This window comes from Protomyctophum parallelum (assembly GCF_964188405.1).
Source record: "Protomyctophum parallelum genome assembly, chromosome: 23".
NCBI classification, from domain to species: domain Eukaryota; kingdom Metazoa; phylum Chordata; class Actinopteri; order Myctophiformes; family Myctophidae; genus Protomyctophum; species Protomyctophum parallelum.
Genome location: NC_139715.1, coordinates 6,913,564 through 6,932,953, shown reverse-complemented (window position 1 = coordinate 6,932,953; position 19,390 = coordinate 6,913,564). Strand labels below are relative to the sequence as shown.

The following is a 19,390-nucleotide window of genomic DNA, read 5'->3' as shown; positions in this document are numbered from 1 at the left end:
GTATGAATCGGCTGCGCACCGAAAATAGGTAATCCACAAGCTCTCAACCTATTAGTTATTTTAAGATAAAGGGGTATTTGAAGTGATCAAACTGGCAATAGAATGCAAGTTTAGAAGCATCTTCCAGAAACATGAATGGTCTCAGAAATGTCACGTTTTCTTCAGCCTAGTTGGCCCTAAAACATTACATTTTCAAGTCTTGAGATTTTATTATCCTTTACCCTTTGTTAATTTTGCACTCTGGCGCCCCCCGGTGGTTTGCCAAACTCCACCCCCACACAGGTGCTCCACAGTTCTACAGCATGAACCGGCCGGCGCAGCAGCAGCAGTCCCAGAACCCTACTGTAGGGGGCTCGCTGCCCTACCGCCGCCCCTCGTCCGTCACGGGGCAGCCCAACATCCAGAGCAACCAGCTCAACGGAGGGCCACACTTCAACCAGAACCAAGGTACGATAACGCTGCTCACACCTGGGTATAGAGGCAAGGCTGGCAATCTGGTATTAACAGTATCTCAATGGCACCACAGAGCTGTCAAAGTCGTACGATTAGTCACACACGTTGCTGCAGTGAAATTTGTTCTCCGCATTTGACCCATCTCTTGGAGTGGTGAGCCGCAGCGGTCTGCCGCGCTCGGGAATCATTAGTTGATTTGACCCCCCAATCGGGGAGTCATTTTTACAGTCTTTGGTATGACCCGGCCGGGGATCGAACCCCCAACCTCCCAGTTTCAGAGTGCACACTCAGAAGGTCGCTGATGAATGAAGCAATGAAAAGATAATTTCTCTGGTCTCTCTCTGCTGATTTCTGATCGTCTGCACCTTTGTTAAATTGACACACACACACACACACACACACACACACTCCTCTCTCTCTCTCTCTCTGTCGCTCTAATTAATTAGTCTCGTGTCCAGTAGCTGCGCCTAGATTCTCCCGGTGTATTCTGCCGGGAGCTGCCTATGCCATAAAAAGCATAGGATATATATATATATACATTCTCTCCATTCCACTGTACATTCTCCCCATTCCACTGTGCATTCTCCCCATTCCACTGTACATTCTCCCCATTCCACTGTACATTCTCCCCATTCCACTGTACATTCTCCCCATTCCACTGTACATTCTCCCCATTCCACTGTACATTCTCCCCATTCCACTGTGCATTCTCCCCATTCCACTGTACATTCTCCCCATTCCACTGTACATTCTCTCCATTCCACTGTACATTCTCCCCATTCCACTGTGCATTCTCCCCATTCCACTGTACATTCTCCCCATTCCACTGTACATTCTCCCCGTTCCACTGTACATTCTCCCCATTCCACTGTACATTCTCCCCATTCCACTGTACATTCTCCCCATTCCACTGTACATTCTCCCCGTTCCACTGTACATTCTCCCCATTCCACTGTACATTCTCCCCGTTCCACTGTACATTCTCCCCATTCCACTGTACATTCTCCCCATTCCACTGCACATTCTCCCCATTCCACTGTACATTCTCCCCATTCCACTGTACATTCTCCCCGTTCCACTGTACATTCTCCCCGTTCCACTGTACATTCTCCCCATTCCACTGTACATTCTCTCCATTCCACTGTACATTCTCCCCATTCCACTGTACATTCTCCCCATTCCACTGTACATTCTCCCCATTCCACTGTACATTCTCCCCATTCCACTGTACATTCTCCCCATTCCACTGCACATTCTCCCCATTCCACTTCCACTATTTTTTTGTAGCTCAATTAGAATCACAATTTGCTCCACTTCTCTTTCTCGACTCCGCCCAGAGACGAATGCAGGCTTTTCACTAAATTCTCAGGTAGCCTACGCCAGTGGTTCCCAGAGTGGGGTCCGGGGACCCCCAGGGGTCCTTCAGGGAGTTCCAGGGGGTCCCCAGCTAAATGATAGTTTGGAACCAAATTGACCCTTATGGGACTGTAACTGAGTGTACAAATGGAACAGTACACTTAACACAGAAATTAACATTGATTTTACAACATAAATTGGGATCCCAGAGATAGAAATGCCATTATATGGGGGTCTGTAGACTAATTTGCACGTCAAACTTGAAATTAAACGGGTTGAGAATCACTGGTCCCTGGAATATCTTTTCAAATGGGGGTCCTTGACATGAAAAGGTTTGGGAACCACTGGGTCCCAGAACAGACGGGACTAGAATGAAAAGCAGCAGTGTGTCTGTCGCTGGTCTCCAGAGCAGCAGTGTGTCTGTCGCTGGTCTCCAGAGCAGCAGTGTGTCTGTCGCTGGTCTCCAGAGCAGCAGTGTGTCTGTCGCTGGTCTTTTAGACTTCAGCAGTAGCATCAGATCCCCTGCACCACCCCCCCCCCCCCCGTGGTCTGCAGCAGCTTTGATTAAAAGCCGTCTCTGTAATCTGATTAGTCTCATCTATTTAACTGTCGTCACTAAACATCACAATCTCTCTCTCTCTCTCTCTCTCTCTCTCTCTCTCTCTTATTTATATATATATATATATATACTCCTGTCTTCCCTGAGAGGTCGGGACAATTGATCTTTTGTTCTTTCCAAGTGTCGGTTCGTATTGGCTTCCATTTTATACCAGTTATATGCTCTGTGGCATCTCTCTCACTCTCTCTCTCTCTCTCTCTTTCTCTCTCTCTGTGCATTCCGTGCGGTGGTCCTCTAGCGCCCCCTCCCCCCTCCATGCAGATCACACCCCAGTTACCCCTGATGGGGTTTGTGGCGCGAGTTCAGGAGACCAGTAAGTGGTTTTTATAGTAGCTGCAACAAGCCTGCAACCCCCCCCCCTCTCTCTGCATGTTTTTATAGTCCCTTTTTCACTGCCCTAGTGAACTAGAAGTGGGCCACCAACTAGAAGTCAGCCACCAATATTAGCCTCTCCAGGGCCTCAATATTAGCCTCTCCAGGGCCTCAATATTAGCCTCTCCAGGGCCTCAATATTAGCCTCTCCAGGGCCTCAATATTAGCCTCTCCAGGGTCTCAATATTAGCCTCTCCAGGGCCTCAATATTAGCCTCTCCAGGGTCTCAATATTAGCCTCTCCAGGGCCTTAATATTAGCCTCTCCAGGGTCTCAATATTAGCCTCTCCAGGGCCTCAATATTTATTAGCCTCTCCAGGGTCTCAATATTGGCCTCTCCAGGGCCTCAATATTAGCCTCTCCAGGGCCTTAATATTAGCCTCTCCAGGGTCTCAATATTAGCCTCTCCAGGGCCTCAATATTTATTAGCCTCTCCAGGGTCTCAATATTAGCCTCTCCAGGGCCTCAATATTAGCCTCTCCAGGGTCTCTCTCGTTCATAAATGGCAATTTGTCCCTCAACCATGTCTGTGTTAGTAACGTTAAATGGGAAAAGCGAGGTGCTTTGCCCATTTAACGTTAATAACCTGTCCTTGGACAAATTTATCTTTTAAAATAAAATGACGGAATATTCCCAGCGACGGCTTAGTTTGCACCCGTTAAGATCTGAATTTTAGATTAGCTTCCTGGAAACACAAATTGAGTTGGCGGGTAACCGCGTGTTTGCTCAGAGAGTTTTTGGCATGCTGACTTGTTCATGAATTCAGAAAGAGGTTAATGAGCAAAAAAAAACAACCCAAAAAACAACTATACTAACAAACAATTTGTTAACAAATCTAACAAAAGATTATTCTGAGCATGATCTCTAATGGTGCATGTTGTTGTTGTTATGCATGATGGGAGTTGTGTTGTCTTGTGTTTCCGTTTTGATTCTGCAGCAGGAATTTGAAAAGGAGTGTTCTTCTCAACACACACATCATCACACATGTGTCCAGCATGTGTCCTTCTCTTCATAACCTACAGTTACCTGAGCAGCAAAGTTAAAACCTTTTACACTTAGTTAGTTGTCTGGAGTCCTTCCGGGGAGCGCCTCAGGGGCCTGTACTAGCCCGCCTCCTTTCCCCCCTCTCTACGCCTCCCAAAACAATATCAGGGTTAAAGTTGAACCCATTTATAAGTGAGAAAATATTCTACAAAGGTCTTCTAAATCTTGACAGTTTTCTGAAAAACCCCATGTTTCTATGTCAGTCGTCCCCCCCCAGAAGCAAAGATTTGAGTTAAAAGCGTTCGCTCTGAAAGAATATATATTCAAAGTTTTGCAATACATTTTCACGATTTTTCAAAAATAGCAGACCTACAAGTTCATACCACGGCACTCGGTGCTGCGCTATGAGCTTGTAGATCTGCTTTTTTTTCAATAGCTAAATTATAACATAATGCTTAAAACACCAAAAGGGGGTCCCTGCCCAAAATGGCTTAAAGGCGGTCCACACCCAAGAATTCTAACTTGGATAACTATGTAAGGATAACGGTATGTGAGAATACACATTTATTCCACACTGCTGAAACATGACGTTCTTTAACATATTGTGCAGGAAACCATAACGTTCTGAGTGTGAGGGGGAAATGGAATAGATCAATATAATATTGGCACCGACAGCCAAATAGATATCAGTGGGAGCATGTAATGATAACTTCGTAACCACATGAATCCAGGCTAATAACAATAGCCGATGGTCACTATGTGGCGCGTTGTAAACATGTAGATTGGCTATTTTCAGCGCTGAGATACGGTGTAGAGAGGAGGGACATTCTAGGGGACCTAGTACCGGTGTATATAAACACCCTGGGGCACCCCGGTCAAGTATATATCGTTTAACCCTCTAAGACCCAGCGTTGCTTTTTAGCAACAATTTTATTTTATTTAATTACTTAATTATTATTATTTTTTTCTGTTCTTTTTTCACCTAAACGTCATCAGTGATGTTCATTGCAATGCCATTTCAATGCCATTGGTCATGATATTTGCATATAAATACCCTAAACAAAGGCTGAAATTCATACAAATAAAAAATGTCTGGACAATTTTGATTTTCTTTTTTTTTACCTTTACCCTAATAAAAGTAGGTAAAATAATTGTAATATATGTTTTTTTGTGATCATTAGAATGTCTAGAACATGTTTTATTCATTATTGTGAAAGATATCCCCAAAATGTAAATTATTAATTTATTATATTATTATATAATTATTATACATTTTTCATCAAACTTTATTTTTTTTAACATATTTTTTAGTCTTAGTCCTAGTAGTACAAAGTAGTAGTAAGGTTGAAATCTATTTTTAAGTAGAAATTAATGCGGGTGTTAGAGGGTTAAGTGGTTAAGAGAATAATATACATATTATTTGCAGCAACATCCAGCATGGACTCATCCGGGCGCATGCGTTTGGTTCCGACGTACTAACAGCCCCGACAGGCATTATTCCAGTTGTCTACTCTAACCTCAACCTTCCATGGTTTCCGTCTCGCCATTCCTCACGATTCTCTCTCGCCTGCTTCCTTCACTTCATTCCTTCCCTCCTTCCCTCCCTCCCTCCCACCTCCCCCGCGTAGTCTCGGACGTGCCCCCGCCGCCTCCCCCCGCCGAGGAGCCGGTGTTTGAGGAGGCCACCCCTCCCCCGCCCCCGCCGGAGGAGTACGAGGACGACGGGGAGGAGGAGGAGGAGGAGGAGGAAGAGGAGGAGTCGGCCGTGGTGGAGTACAGCGACCCCTACGCCGAGGAGGATCCCCCGTGGGCGCCCCGCACCTACCTGGAGAAAGGTACGTGCATGGCAGTTCCGTATGCGGAACCCATTCTGACCTGAGATCAGATTCATACGAGGTTTCCACTGGACACACACTGGTCTGATTAACCCATTCTGACCCGAGATCAGATTAAAAAAATGTCAGTCGTTCTTCGATTTTTCAAAAAATAGCAGACCTACAAGCTCGTAGCGCGCCACTCGGTGGCGCGCTATGAGCTTGTAGATCTGCTATTTTTCAATAGCTAAAGCACGACATGATGCTGACACCAAAATGGGTTCCCGTTCAGAATGGGTTAAATAATGACTAAAATGTTATACTAGTGAGCAGAGCGTTTAGTTTTTTTCTCATTTTGTTTGAGTGATTGAGAATTTCTCTTACTTTATCGAGCCTTCTAAATTAGACATCTGACACACTGACGTGTAACTTACAGTATGTACGAGTTAGCAGACGCACCCTATCACATGGGCACATTTCCTAACAATGATAACTAAAGGCAGTCCGGTACACTTCCCCCTTCCTGACATCCTCCTACTAGTTCCCAGGAACTGCTGTCAACACTTCCAGTAACTGTTAAAGGGTAAGACCACTTTTTTGAGGTTTGGGTTGTGTAGTTACTTTGCCATGATGCAACTCCAAATGTGGACAAGAAATAAAAAAAATACTGCTCCAGTGATTAGAAATTGATAATTCAAAATATGCTCCTCATTGTTGTAGCTAAAACACCTCTCAAAGTCACTCTTTTGGTATGTAAACAAACACAAACAATGTTGATTCAGACAATATAGAGCATCACCAAAACTCATGTGGTTTTATTTTTTCATAAAAAGGTTAGATTCCTGTTGATTTTACTATTTGAAGATCTGGATCCGGATCCACGGATCCAGTCCGGGTTTTCTTCCCAATAAAATGGACAAATCAACTTTAGATAACCTTTTTATGAAAAAATAAAACCACATGAGTTTTGGTGATGCTCTATATTGTCTGAATCAACATTGTTTGTGTTTGTTTACGTACTAAAAGAGTGACTTTGAGAGCTGTTTTAGCTACAATGTAAGTCAATGAGGAGCATATTTTGAATTATCAATTTCTAATCACTAGAGCAGTTATGTTTTATTTCTTGTCCACATTTGGAGTTGCATCATGGCAAAGTAACTACACAACCCAAACCTCAAAAAAAGTGGTCTTACCCTTTAACTACATTGACGCGTCATCTTAAGGTCACCAGGTCATGGTTTCTGAGGACATGGTTTATGGGTAGTCCGTCTGTACTGGAGTGTCATGTCTCTTTGTCATTTTCTGGTCCCAACCTTGCCCTGTAATATTCTTCAGGTATGCCAGTATGAAAACACTACTGTCACAGAGATACGTACGTAGTTACAAAAGCTAACCCTGGAACAACATCCATGAATTAATAATGAATTGCATTTTTTTAGCGCTTTTCCAAGTGCTCAAAGCGCTTTACAATGGTTCATTCATTCATACATTGAGAGGTGAAGCGGCGAACAGTCGACGCCAGCGTCCTCACTTCCCACATTCACACACCAATGGTGGCGAGCTCACACCGACTCATTGGAGGCAACGTAGGGTTCAGCGTCTTGCTCAAGGACACTTCGACAGGAGGAGCCGGGATTCTAACCGCCGACCCAGGGATCATTGGACGACCTGCTCTACCTCCTGAGCCACAGCTGCCCTTACAATTGGGGGTCCTGGGAGCCACTTGGCCTTTTTGAGGGCACAAGGCCAAGTGCCAGGGCATGAAGGCCATCAATTAAAACAATGATTTTAAGTCCTCTTAGCTTAAAGGTTAAGTTTAAATAACAAAATATAAGTAGCTACTGTTGTAAAATATTGTAAACATGTCTGTATCATGGGGTCCCAGTGCAGAGATGAAAATCATAATGAAATGGCCTGGGACCCTGTCACCCTAGGCTAATTCATATACATTTAATTTGGGGGTCCTTGAAATTAAAATGGCTGAGGATCACTGGATTAAACTGTGAGTTAATTCACAGAAAATACAATGAACTGTGATATGTCCTTTGTTTTTAATTTTCTTCTATTGTTTATACTGTGCAAATTGTTCAGCACATTTGTTTTGAAAGGTGCTTTATAAATAACATTTATTTTTACTCACTTACATAACTTTTGAATGAGGGCTTGGTTTAGAAAAGCCTATATTTTGTGCTAAAGTAATATATTGAATAACATATAAATGTAGATGTTAAGGCTAGACTGGCATTGTGGGGCTGCAGGACTGAGGACTCTGGAGATAAGTCAAGTGTAAAAAGCATTTTGTACAATTGTGTGCTTATGAACATTTACCACATTATGTCCGCATTGATACAGAAATGAATGATTATTAAGCGAGCGACGCGTGGTGTACAGTGAGCGCGCTCCTGTGCTTGGCTACTAGCGTTTGGCTAGCAATATTAGCCGTGGCCAGCGTTGGCCACGGCTAATACAGACTCTCTGTCAACTCTGACAACTAACGTAGCGGACGATGGCGTGGTAAATGGTGGAAGAGTCCTGCAGTCTATGCTGTTGCGTGGTGTTTTGTGAGTTTATATCCATGAAGACGAGTCACGTTGGTCTTAACACACGGGCTCTGTGTGATATTAATCCTGAAGCACTGCGCCAGACGGGCCGAGTGTCAGTGAGTGAGAGCTGTCAGTGCGTGCATGGAGTGGAGGAGGAGGGAGGAGGCAAAATAATCAAACCACTTGGCAAATGGCAACACGACTACAATACAGACAAATTGAGACAATACAAGTCTGCTCGAGACGTTTGGGGAAGGTTACCGTAATGACTGGAAAATTGCGCAGAGGAAAAGCGGTAAAATGAACTGCTGTGGGCCGCGCTGGTCAGAGTACAGTCGAGGTTGATGGTGTAATGCGTCCCAAAACAATAAAGTGCGTTTTGGGACGCAAAACGCACCCTAGTTACATCACTGGGGGAGACCCATTTTGGGCGGGAACCCCTTTTGGTGTTAGCATTATGTTGTGCTTTAGATATTGAAAAATAGCAGATCTACAAGCTCATAGCGCGCTACGAGCTTGTAGGTCTGGTATTTTTGAAAAATCGAAGAGCGACTGACATAGAAACATAGCTTTTTCAGAAAACTGTCAGGATGTAGAAGACATTTCTAGAATCTTATCTCGGGTCAGAATGGGTTCAAGTAAACCAAAACCAAATCTCTCTCTCTCTCTCTCTCTCTCTCTCTCTCCTCTGCCCCCTAGTGGTGGCCATCTACGACTATGCGCGGGACAAGGAGGACGAGCTGTCCTTCCAGGAGGGCGCCATCATCTACGTCATCAAGAAGAACGACGACGGGTGGTACGAGGGCGTGATGTGCGGCACCACGGGCCTCTTCCCCGGGAACTATGTGGAGTCCATCATGCACTACGCCGACTGAAGGAAGACACCGGACCTCTGACTGAGGAGGAGGAGGAGGTGAAGGTGGAGGGGAGGGGGAGGGCGGTTATGGAGGGAGGGAGGGGAGGTGGGGAGCAGACGTTTATCCGACACGCCCAAGAGTCCGACGGTCATTGGCCTCGGTACCCGGGGCTTTTATCTTCCTTCGCATTGGGCTAAAAAAAATGAAAGCATGGGGGATCGAGATACATGTCCTGGTCTAGGAGTGGAAGTGAACTACATTTCCTGGTCTAGGAGTGGAAGTGAACTACATTTCCTGGTCTAGGAGTGGAAGTGAACTACATTTCCTGGTCTAGGAGTGGAAGTGAACTACATTTCCTGGTCTAGGAGTGGAAGTGAACTACATTTCCTGGTCTAGGAGTGGAAGTGAACTACATTTCCTGGTCTAGGAGTGGAAGTGAACTACATTTCCTGGTCTAGGAGTGGAAGTGAACTACATTTCCTGGTCTAGGAGTGGAAGTGTACTACATTTCCTGGTCTAGGAGTGGAAGTGAACTACATTTCCTGGTCTAGGAGTGGAAGTGAACTACATTTCCTGGTCTAGGAGTGGAAGTGAACTACATTTCCTGGTCTAGGAGTGGAAGTACTACATTTCCTGGTCTAGGAGTGGAAGTGAACTACAGTGCAAGAGGGCCGTCGCTCAAAATAATAATGGACCTTTTTTCTCTGCTGTTTTTTACCAGGGAGGGGCGGGGCGGGGTGGAGGGTGGCAGTGGCGGGGTAATAGGTGAACCAATATTCTCCACGCGCGGGGGTCGGACTAATGACTGTCGGACTCTTAACATGTCGGAAACAAATGCCTGCACCCGAGGGAGGGAGGGAGGGAGGGATGGAGAGGATATACCGAGTACCGACGGTTTATACAAGTTTAAATTGTCAAAAAGGTCAGAGACTTTGGTTCAAGACAGAGCATGATCACACTAATGGTGGAAGGAAGGAATGGACGGTGGTCGACGAGAGAGAAACGGTTTCGACGAGAGCGGGGGAGAGAGAGAGGGAGAGGGAGAGAAGGGAAAGTGGTTTGAAAAGTTCAAAAAAAAAAAAAAAAGGACAAACTGAAACCCTGGTCATTCTCTCTGAATCAAACCCAATCATCGTTCAACAACCACTACTCCACATGTTATTTTTTTATTCCCAGTAACTTTTTTCTTATTATTCTTTTTGGATGGCGAGGAACGGCGAACGTGTGGGGGTTTTTACGGTATACTTTTGGGAGACTGTTGTTTTTAAGGCCACTACAATTTTGTTTTTGCTTTATTTTCCTCTTGATATATATATATATAAATATATATATATACTTTTTGTGTTTAGCCAATTTGCCCTTATTTTGAATCCTATTTATTTGGACCTTGCAGTGGGATATATACAGTGAGTATATGGTAACTAACTGGTTAGACAACAAGCTTGTTTGGGGGGGGGGGGGGGGGGGGAATCCAACTCGAGGCCCAGATGACGAGGGCTTCGAGGCGAACATCTCTGCTTAATGTTCTAAATGTCTATTAACGCCTAACAAACACTACAGTGACGTTATAGTCAAAAGGTCTTTACAAAGATGATGATAATACTAAAGATTATATACTCTTATCTTGTCCGTTGTCGCGAGTTAACACTAGCGTAGCACTCGCGTATATTTGACGGACTATATCATTATTTCGGCGGCTCGTCGATGAGTGTGCCAAAGCTGTCCTTTACTAAGATTATATAGTATATACAATATATGTATACATATACGTGTATATATATTAGTATAACATATATATATATATATATAAATATACATGTCTTAATACAACAAAGACCATAAGCTAGATTTCAGTGGGTTATTGTGGGTGTTTGAAAAACAAAATATACGAAACCACAGTATTGCTTGGAACAGAAAACATCCACCGCATTGATCATTACTGGGGTTGAGACTCTTAACCCATTCTGACCTGAGATCAGATTCATACGAGGTTTCCACTGGACACACACTGGTCTGATTAACCCATTCTGACCTGAGATCAGATTCTAAAAAATGTCAGTCGTTCTTCGATTTTTCAAAAATAGCAGACCTACAAGCTCGTAGCGCGCCACTTGGTGGCGCGCTATGAGCTTGTAGATCTGCTATTTTTAAATAGCTAAAGCACGACATGATGCTAACACCAAAATGGGTTCCCGTTCAGAATGGGTTAACCTTGACTCTGCCAGATGGTGGCATTATTGAGTTCCCTCCTCCTGCCATATTGTGGCAGTATTGAGTTCACTCCTCCTGCCAGATGGTGGCAGTATTGAGTTCACTCCTCCTGCCAGATGGTGGCAGTATTGAGTTCACTCCTCCTGCCTGGATCTGGTCTCTCAAGCAGAGACGATGAACCCGAAGCAGCCGGGACAAAAATCTGTTATCGCCATAATAATTTGGAGTTGTCGTTCTTGTTAGGTTGTGTTTACATTGCGCCGTGGCACAGCTTCAATATGTCATCAGTCTCGCGTTGAACCAGCCTCTAGCGGCCGCGTACGGCCGCGTATCGCTACGATCAGAAATGGCTCGGAGTGCATCGTCTGCCCGAGAGAGTCCAGATGAGAGCAGGAGGAGGAACTCGCTGCTGCCACCATCTGGCGGAGTCGGGTTAGAGACTCTTGTCCATAGGCGGTCTAGTGGTGACAACACCTTACCGACTATAGATTCCGGGGGTGGCTAGGCTATTGGCTAACCCAGTGGTTCCCAAAATGTTTACCCCTTGACCCCAAAAAAAAAAAAAAAAAAATTATGTTTGCCCCGGGACCCAAACTAGTGAAAATAGCAGATCTTCAACCTCACAACACGTCACTTCGTGCTGCCGTTGTGAGCTTTTATATCGGCTATTTTCACCAGTTGGCTAACCCAGTGGTTTCTGTCAAGGACCGCCAAATGGACACTAATTTGCCCCGTTGGCCCCAATTTGAAAAGATTTTCCAGGGACCAGTGATTCTCAACCCATTTAATTTCAAGGACCCCCAGTTTGACGTGCATATTAGTCTACAGATCCCCATTTAATGGTATTTATATCTCTGGGACCTCAAATTATATTGTAAAATCAATGTTAATTTAACTCTGAGAGAGTACAAATGTACATTTGTACACTCTCCAGAGTTAGTCCCATAAGGGTCCATTTAGTTCCAAACTGTCATTTAGCTGGGGGACCCCCTGGAACTCCCTCCCTCAAGGACCCCTGGGGGTCCGCCCGGACCCCACTTTGTGGGAACCACTGGGCTATAACCCACTTGTTGAGATGGGTATATTTTGTTGACCACGTACGTGATGGATGACTCATGGTACAAAACAAGGCCTCATACTGTTTTTAGGCTGGGAAGAGTTTGTCTTTCTGCCTTTCCTCAGTCCAAAACAAGTGGACGAGGAGGAGGAGGAGGATATTGGGTTCTTCTATCTACTGCACAATGACCTGGATTTCTCAAGTCTTATGTTACTGCCTCTCTCCCGCTCTGTGATGAATAATGGACCGTTATTATGATCGTCACAGAGATCGCGGAGATGGATGCGTAGACAGACAGAGACAGACGGACGGATAAATAGATGGATGAATGGATAGATACAACCGCCGGCCACTTATTTGCAGTGTTCATGATATTACATCCAATATACTTTTGTTGTTGTCGGCGTTACCCTCCCTCCCTCTTATTTGTTTTATTTCAGGGAGGGGGGGGGGGGGGGGGTTGTTGTTGTTCAACCCATGGGGTCCAGAATCGAGTTAATATGCTTGCAGAGTGACAGGACTGCATGTTTTCCATGAACAGGAGAGAGAGAGAGAGAGAGAGAGAGAGGAAAAATAACAAAAGCCTCTTTTTTTTTTTTTTAAGAAACAATTCTGCTCTATTGATTATTAATGTCTTAATTTTTTATTTCATTTAGATATAATAGTGTGGTTCCTGTTTTTATTTTATTATATTCACCCGTCGAAGCCGACGACACGTTTAAAGGTGGAGCGTTGTTATTTTTAAGCAGACCCTTGTGCCATATTTGAAAAGTGTGTGTGGTGGTGTTAAAAAAAAATACAAGTTGTCACTTCATTTGCAATAAACGTTGGCGTCAGACAGACAGACGGACAGAGTGAGGGGGGGGATTGTCGTTTGAAAAACTAAACTTCTAAACTTTATTTGATTATTTTTGTTTTAACTCCTTTCTTCAGTTGTTGTTGTTTTTGGGGTTTTTTTTAATCAAAAGCACATAACATTTGTAGGAAATAAAATGGTGTAGAGTAAAAAAACTGAAATGAAATAATATAAATGTAAGATGTATTAAATGTCCACAGAACGGGACTCCTTTTATTGAATATGAAAAGAAGCCAGCCATTGTGTCGACGCGGTCTTAACTGTTACAGAGCCCCCCCGCGCCACCCCACTAAATAAGGGCCTTTTTTCGGCCCCACCCTTTTGTTTATATTGTGTTTCATTTCCAAGATGGCCGCGGCACCAGGAGGTGAGTGGGTGTGGTCGACATATGCCCTTACTGAGCAGCATTCACAAATTATTCAAGACACCTGTCTTGATTTTGTCTTGCGTCTATGTTTAATAAAGCCCATATGGTTTGACCAAACATTTTGTTTGATGGGGGGGGGAGGGGGCAGAACACATCCATACATGAAAGCTGTGTTCAGACACGAGGCAAGTGTCTTGAATGCAGCCCAGTAAGGGCATATGTCGACCCCGCCCGCTCACCTCCTGGTGCTGCGGCCATCTTGGAAACTAAAACACAACATAAACAATGGGAGAGAGGTGGGGCCGAGAAAGGCCCTTGGACACGGGATCGAAATGCAGCATACCAAGTTTCGATAACGCTTGGCTGTTTTCTGGGGGGAGGACTTTTCTCGAGGGCTCAGTACTTGTATGTATGTCGAGATTCTTTATTTTCTATTAAAAAGAAAACTAGGTGGGTCGGTCCGTATGTGAGTCTTGCATGCCATTGTTCTTTATTCTGTACTGGATGTCTGATTTTAACCTGAAACGTGGCAAGATCACCCATTCTAGAGACAAAGCAAAGCCCCACTACTCTTTTATTAATTAACCAGGTACCACCCGGGTACCACCCAGCCTCATCCAAAGAGACTGTAGGACTTTACTTCGAGCCTATGTCCTCAGAAATTCTTTTTGGGGGGGGGGGGGTGACCGAGCTTACTCCCGAGAGTAGCCGTCATTTAATTTGATGGTGATAATGGTGTGTGTGTGCGCGTGTGTGTGTGTGTATGTCTCTGTGTGTGTGAGAGAGATACAAGTGGATCCTACAGGCAAAGAGCCCCACCGAAAGGTCTAAAAGTCCAGATCCCAAGAGTTAAAAAAAAATCTGAGATAGTTTAGTGAAACGCACTCGGGCTGTGTTTTTAGGTTTCGTCATACAGCAGCGTAGCGCAAAAAAAAAAAAAACGATTAGTCGCGAGCTTGTCACCTGTTTTCGCCTGTAACATGCCCGAAATAGGGACGACACCAGGTTTGAACGTGATTATAACAGGATTAACTGTTCTCCCCACATCTCTGTAGAACAGAGAACTTTTTGTTGGAGGTTGGAGACTAGTTCCCACCAGTGGGACGACGTAGGAAACCCGATTCTTTAAACATTTTCGTTCCAAATTCATACGTACTTGGCCGTGGACCACGGAGCCCAAGGGAAAAAAATCTAAATGGCAAGATTTTGAAAATTGCAGACCTACAAACTCACATGTTGTGATGTGACATCTTGTGACCTGTGTGCAGATCGGCTATTTTCAAGTATCAACAGTGCAAACATGTTTATGCCATGAACAGGAAGAGGATGTCCAGCTTTAACATCCTCTAAAGATGGATTGGACAATAACCCATTAAAAGCACCTCATTTTAGGTATATATATATATATATATACACAGTAGGCCTATTAATAGGTTTGTCATTAAAGTGTTTTTCAAAGATGGCATATATACAAGCTCACATCGCATCACTTCGTGCCGCGTGGTGAGCTTGTACATCTGCTAATCTTTTAAAGTCCCTGGCACAAAACCTGTTCAGATGGGGGCGTCATCTACGGTCAAATCCATACACGATGTGGTGGTGGTACCTTGGCACGAAAAAAAAAAAAAGTCTGAGAACTTAACTTAAGTGATTTTAGAAGGCATTTGTAGACTCGGCCTCGGCTCTTAATGGGTTTATTTAAAAAGTCATGTTAAACACTTTTCTGTGACGGGGCGTTTTTGAGAACAAGTGGACAAATAACCGCGCTGTATTAATGACAAATAACTCTAGAAATAAATCCTACAGTACATGGGGCTCCTTGCCTGCTGGAGTCAACCCCCCTCCCCTCCCCCCTTCCTCCAGGATGTCATGACAAAAAAAAAAAAAAAAAACAGTCCATAATGCCATTGTGTTGCACAGTTGCAAAGTTGAATTGCAGAAAAGTTACCATATTTGTAAAATCATGAGAACAAAGACAATAAAATTATTAAGATTTATTGTTGTCGTGTTACTGGTATGCATTGTTTTTTATTTTTCCTTTCTTTCTCTCGTTGGTTTTTATATTCAAGCTATATACAGGTTAGTGCCGGTTTGGTTGGTCGGGCCTTGCTTGGCGTTCACAAGGTCACTCGATCTCCTCCGGTCGACGAAACAAACGCTACTAAAGTCGTCCTGCAGTGCACTAGTTACAGCAGATACAAAGAAAAATGAATAACCTAAGATTGAGCCCTATGCAAAAACAAAACAAAAATCAGACCCTATGCTAAGAATGCATAATATGCACAATATTCACAATATATCATTACTCGAGTACAATATGTTGTAGCTATGGTTATTAATATTGTAGTAATCTATGACTGTTTCAGTGTTAAAACACTTCAAAGGTGTTTATTATAATGATTTCACCCCCAGAGGAGTAGATAGATACATAGAAAATATCCCACAAAATAGAAAACAAACCAAAAACAATACAAGGCTTTTCCAGGAATAGTTCAGTATTTTCTTATGATGCGACCTTGTGAATTTCTTTCAGTTCATCAAAACATAATTGATATTGAAAGCGGCAACTGTTACAAGAATTGATCAGCTGCCGTCGTAAACGGCTTCCAAAGTGTTTAATAATATAGCTGTCTGTTAAATTAGTTTATAATTGTTTGGGTTCTGTTATGCTAGACCCATTAAATTAGCCTTGCCTTGTAAGACAGACATGAGGACTTTTATGTCCTCCTTAAATCACTGTTTTTCCCAACTAGTGACATCAACAAATCAGCTTATAGACTGACATAAGTAATGATTTTGGACCCCATTGACTTGCACTAGAGTTGGCATTTTTTTTTTGTTTTTAATGAACTGAGAAGTAGAGATAAAATAATCCCGCACACCATCTTCACTGGAGTTACATTTATTGAGCAACTCTCTTCAGACCTAGCCTGGTTATCAGACTGTAGCTAGAGACACAGTCCACTCTGAGAGTGGGCGGGGTCTTTGGGCTGGATCCAGGCTACTTCAGACCTTCATCAGGCATGATGGTCTTTTTTTCTCTACTTCTCAGTTCGTAATCCGACGCGCCTGTCCGTTGTAGGACCTTTTTCTTAGTTTTTAATGAACTAAAAAGAACCCCCATTTGACACTCAAATCAGCCTCTTTAAAACACCTGAACTGTTCCTTTTGCATGTCAATCAGAGTTGCCCCTGTGCAAAGGTTTCCGTCTTTTCTTTTACACAGTGAAATATACATTGGTAGATTAGCTTTCACATCATATTGCTCAGGTGACAGCAGTACTTTAACAGAATGCAGAGAATCTAGATGGACAGGAGATTCAGTAGAAGGATTAGAATAGAACTATGCAACGTCTGGAAGGTTTTCTCCACGTCTTTTAATTCTCACAGATGAGGGTCTCCACCACAAACGTGTTCTCAAAATGACGGATCTTGTGGCAGTTGAGGGCCTCGCGCTTATGGATCCCTGGAAGGAAGGATACATGGAGAGAGAGGTTAGGATGGTCTGACGTCGAAATTTAAAGAATATCTTCTAAATCCTGACAGTTTTCTGAAATGCCTATGTTTCTATGTCAGTGGTGCTCAATATTTCATGTCAAGGACCCCAAAAATTATATGTAATATGCCTCCGCCCCTCATCTGAAAATATGTTGTTCCAGGGACCTCCCCAGAAGCAAAGATTTGAGTTGAAAAAATATTTATCGTGGCTGACTGTCTGACCAGAATGGAACAGAGCCTTCATTAGTATCATTAACGCTGACTCTGTCTGACCAGAATGGAACAGAGCCTTCATTAGTATCATCGGTAACACCGCGATGAAGTAGGGACATGGCCCCAATTTATTTTCCAAAATGGCACACACACACAGAGCCCATTCTCTCTACAGTAGACCGGATCTGAAAAGTTGATGGCAGTAGTTCTAACCTAGGAAGGTGGAGCGGCGCTCCAGCTTGTAGGTGTCTCGTCCCTGACACAGGCTGTAGATGAAGAAGCCCAGGTCCTCGATGTTGTCCAGGCGCTCCGTCACCATCATCTGCTCATGGATCAGGTACGACTGAGGCAGGTAGGTACCAGCCTGGAGAACATTAAGTACAAGTATTATTATTATTAGAAAACAGACCAAATGTACAGGTTTTAACTGTGGTTTTAATTAGAAACCAGACCAAATGTACAGGTTTCAACTGTGGTTTTAATTAGAAACCAGACCAAAGATACAGGTTTTAACTGTGTTGGGTAGGTACCAGCCTGGAGAACATTAGGTACAATTATTTGTATTATTAGAAACCAGACCAAATATACAGGTTTTAACTGTATGTAGGTATCAGCCTGGATAACAATATTATATACAGTTATTAGAAATAGAAACCAGACCAAAAGGTACAAGTTTTTAACTGTGGTGGGTACCAACCTGGATTACTATAAGACATTATTATTTGATACCAGAACAAAGTACAACTTTGGCAGGTAGCTACTACCCTAAAGAAAAGAGTTCTATAAAATAAATGCAGGATCAATATCGGATCAGTATGACTGGGGCAGAATATCACCCGTACCTTTAACCCATTCTGAACTGGAACCCATTTTGGTGTCGGCATCATGCTATGCTTTAGCTATTGCAAAATAGCAGATCTACAAGCTCATATCGCGCCACCGAGTGGCGCGATACGAGCTTGTAGGTCTGCTATTTTTGAAAAAATCTAAAAAAACGACTGACATTTTTTTAATCTGATCTCAGGTCAGAATGGGTTAATCAGACCAGTGTGTGTCCAGTGGAAACCATCGTATGAATCTGATCTCAGGTCAGAACGGGTTAATAACCTTGTGCCGCAAACTGTCAAATTCCCACAGTTTTACCTTGATGTTGACGAGCAGCTCCACGAAGTCCTTGGGAGGCATGACGATGGAGGTGTTCAGAGGAATGATGTAGCACTTGTTCAGCAGCAGGTCCAGATAGGCTGTGAGCCTCTGAGAGAGAGAGAGAGAGAGATTCAGGATGCATTGAAGTGTACGATTGAACTTGTCATGGTCTATATTGTTTAGAACTGCTTTAAAATGTTCTCAGAATTGCAATATATTTAGGAATCGCAATAGAAATCAAACCGGCACCCTAGGTATCGAGATGCAAGTGCCACACCTAGTATACAGTATTCACATATACAGAGGTCCCAGTTTATTACTGTAGCCTTCTTTTGGACTATTATGTACTGCCCTGTTCTTAGTTCCAGACTTTGAGAGAGAGAGAGAGAGAGAGATCCAGGCGTCAGCACTCTCAGAACACATGCCCTGTTCTGGGATCTGTTATTAAACACATGCCCTGTTCTGCTCTCCAAAGTCAAAGAATGGCAGGAAGTGAAATGAAACGCAACGTTACATTTTATGTCACCAAAAGTAAGAGTCAGCATATTAGTTGTATAAGTTTGTTGATGGAGAAAAACTGAATAGGTATTCATAAACAATGACTTTTTAAAACGACATTACAACAGATTACCAAATTACCTGCCAGGTAACTTTGGGTCAGAGTGGTTTATTGTCGGTATCGGGCAGAGAGCGTTTAGATTTAAGTTTTAGTCATAGTCTCTTGTTTTAGTCACCTGGAATGTTTTAGTGTTAGTCTAGTATTAGTCGACTACATCTATAGTTGATTTAGTCGATTAAAATGTATTTTGGCGGGCCAAAATACAAGCTCACACACTTGTGAGCTTGTAGATCTGCCATTTTCAGCATGCAACCAAGTGTAACATTACTTGTACTGAATCTCTTGTCCACTATAGTCCTAACATTTTAGTCTAGTTTATTTGTTGACGAAAGTTTCAGTATATTTAGTCTTAGTCATCATAGCTTCGTTTCCATTTATTTTGCGTCATTAGAACATTTTTCGTCTTAGGTTTTAGTCGACGAAATCA

At 43.3% G+C, this 19,390-nt stretch overlaps 2 protein-coding genes across 7 annotated transcripts in view; one reads left to right on the top strand and one right to left on the bottom strand.

Moving 5' to 3' along the window:
* Positions 1-9,048, top strand: part of LOC310854218 (abl interactor 2-like) — a 38,337-nt gene extending 29,289 nt beyond the window's left edge. For 2 of the 6 annotated variants that reach the window (XM_083758774.1, XM_083758771.1), the window contains 4 exons: positions 283-447; positions 2,667-2,741; positions 5,412-5,618; positions 8,840-9,048. In XM_083758774.1, the coding sequence (XP_083614900.1) occupies positions 283-447; positions 2,667-2,741; positions 5,412-5,618; positions 8,840-9,015 (623 nt within the window). In that variant the 3' untranslated portion in view covers positions 9,016-9,048. Of the gene's footprint in view, positions 1-282; positions 450-2,659; positions 2,742-5,411; positions 5,619-8,839 lie in introns of all 6 variants that reach the window. The other 4 variants (XM_083758773.1, XM_083758770.1, XM_083758775.1 and 1 more) reach the window with 2 other exon arrangements.
* Positions 9,049-15,467: 6,419 nt separating this feature from the next.
* Positions 15,468-19,390, bottom strand: part of itm2ba (integral membrane protein 2Ba) — a 14,093-nt gene continuing 10,170 nt past the window's right edge. The window contains exons 4-6 of the mRNA XM_083758665.1: positions 18,342-18,452; positions 17,412-17,562; positions 15,468-16,953 (exon numbers count right to left, since the gene is read on the bottom strand). Coding sequence (XP_083614791.1) covers positions 16,865-16,953; positions 17,412-17,562; positions 18,342-18,452 — 351 coding nt within the window. The 3' untranslated portion in view covers positions 15,468-16,864. The remainder of the gene's footprint in view (positions 16,954-17,411; positions 17,563-18,341; positions 18,453-19,390) is intronic.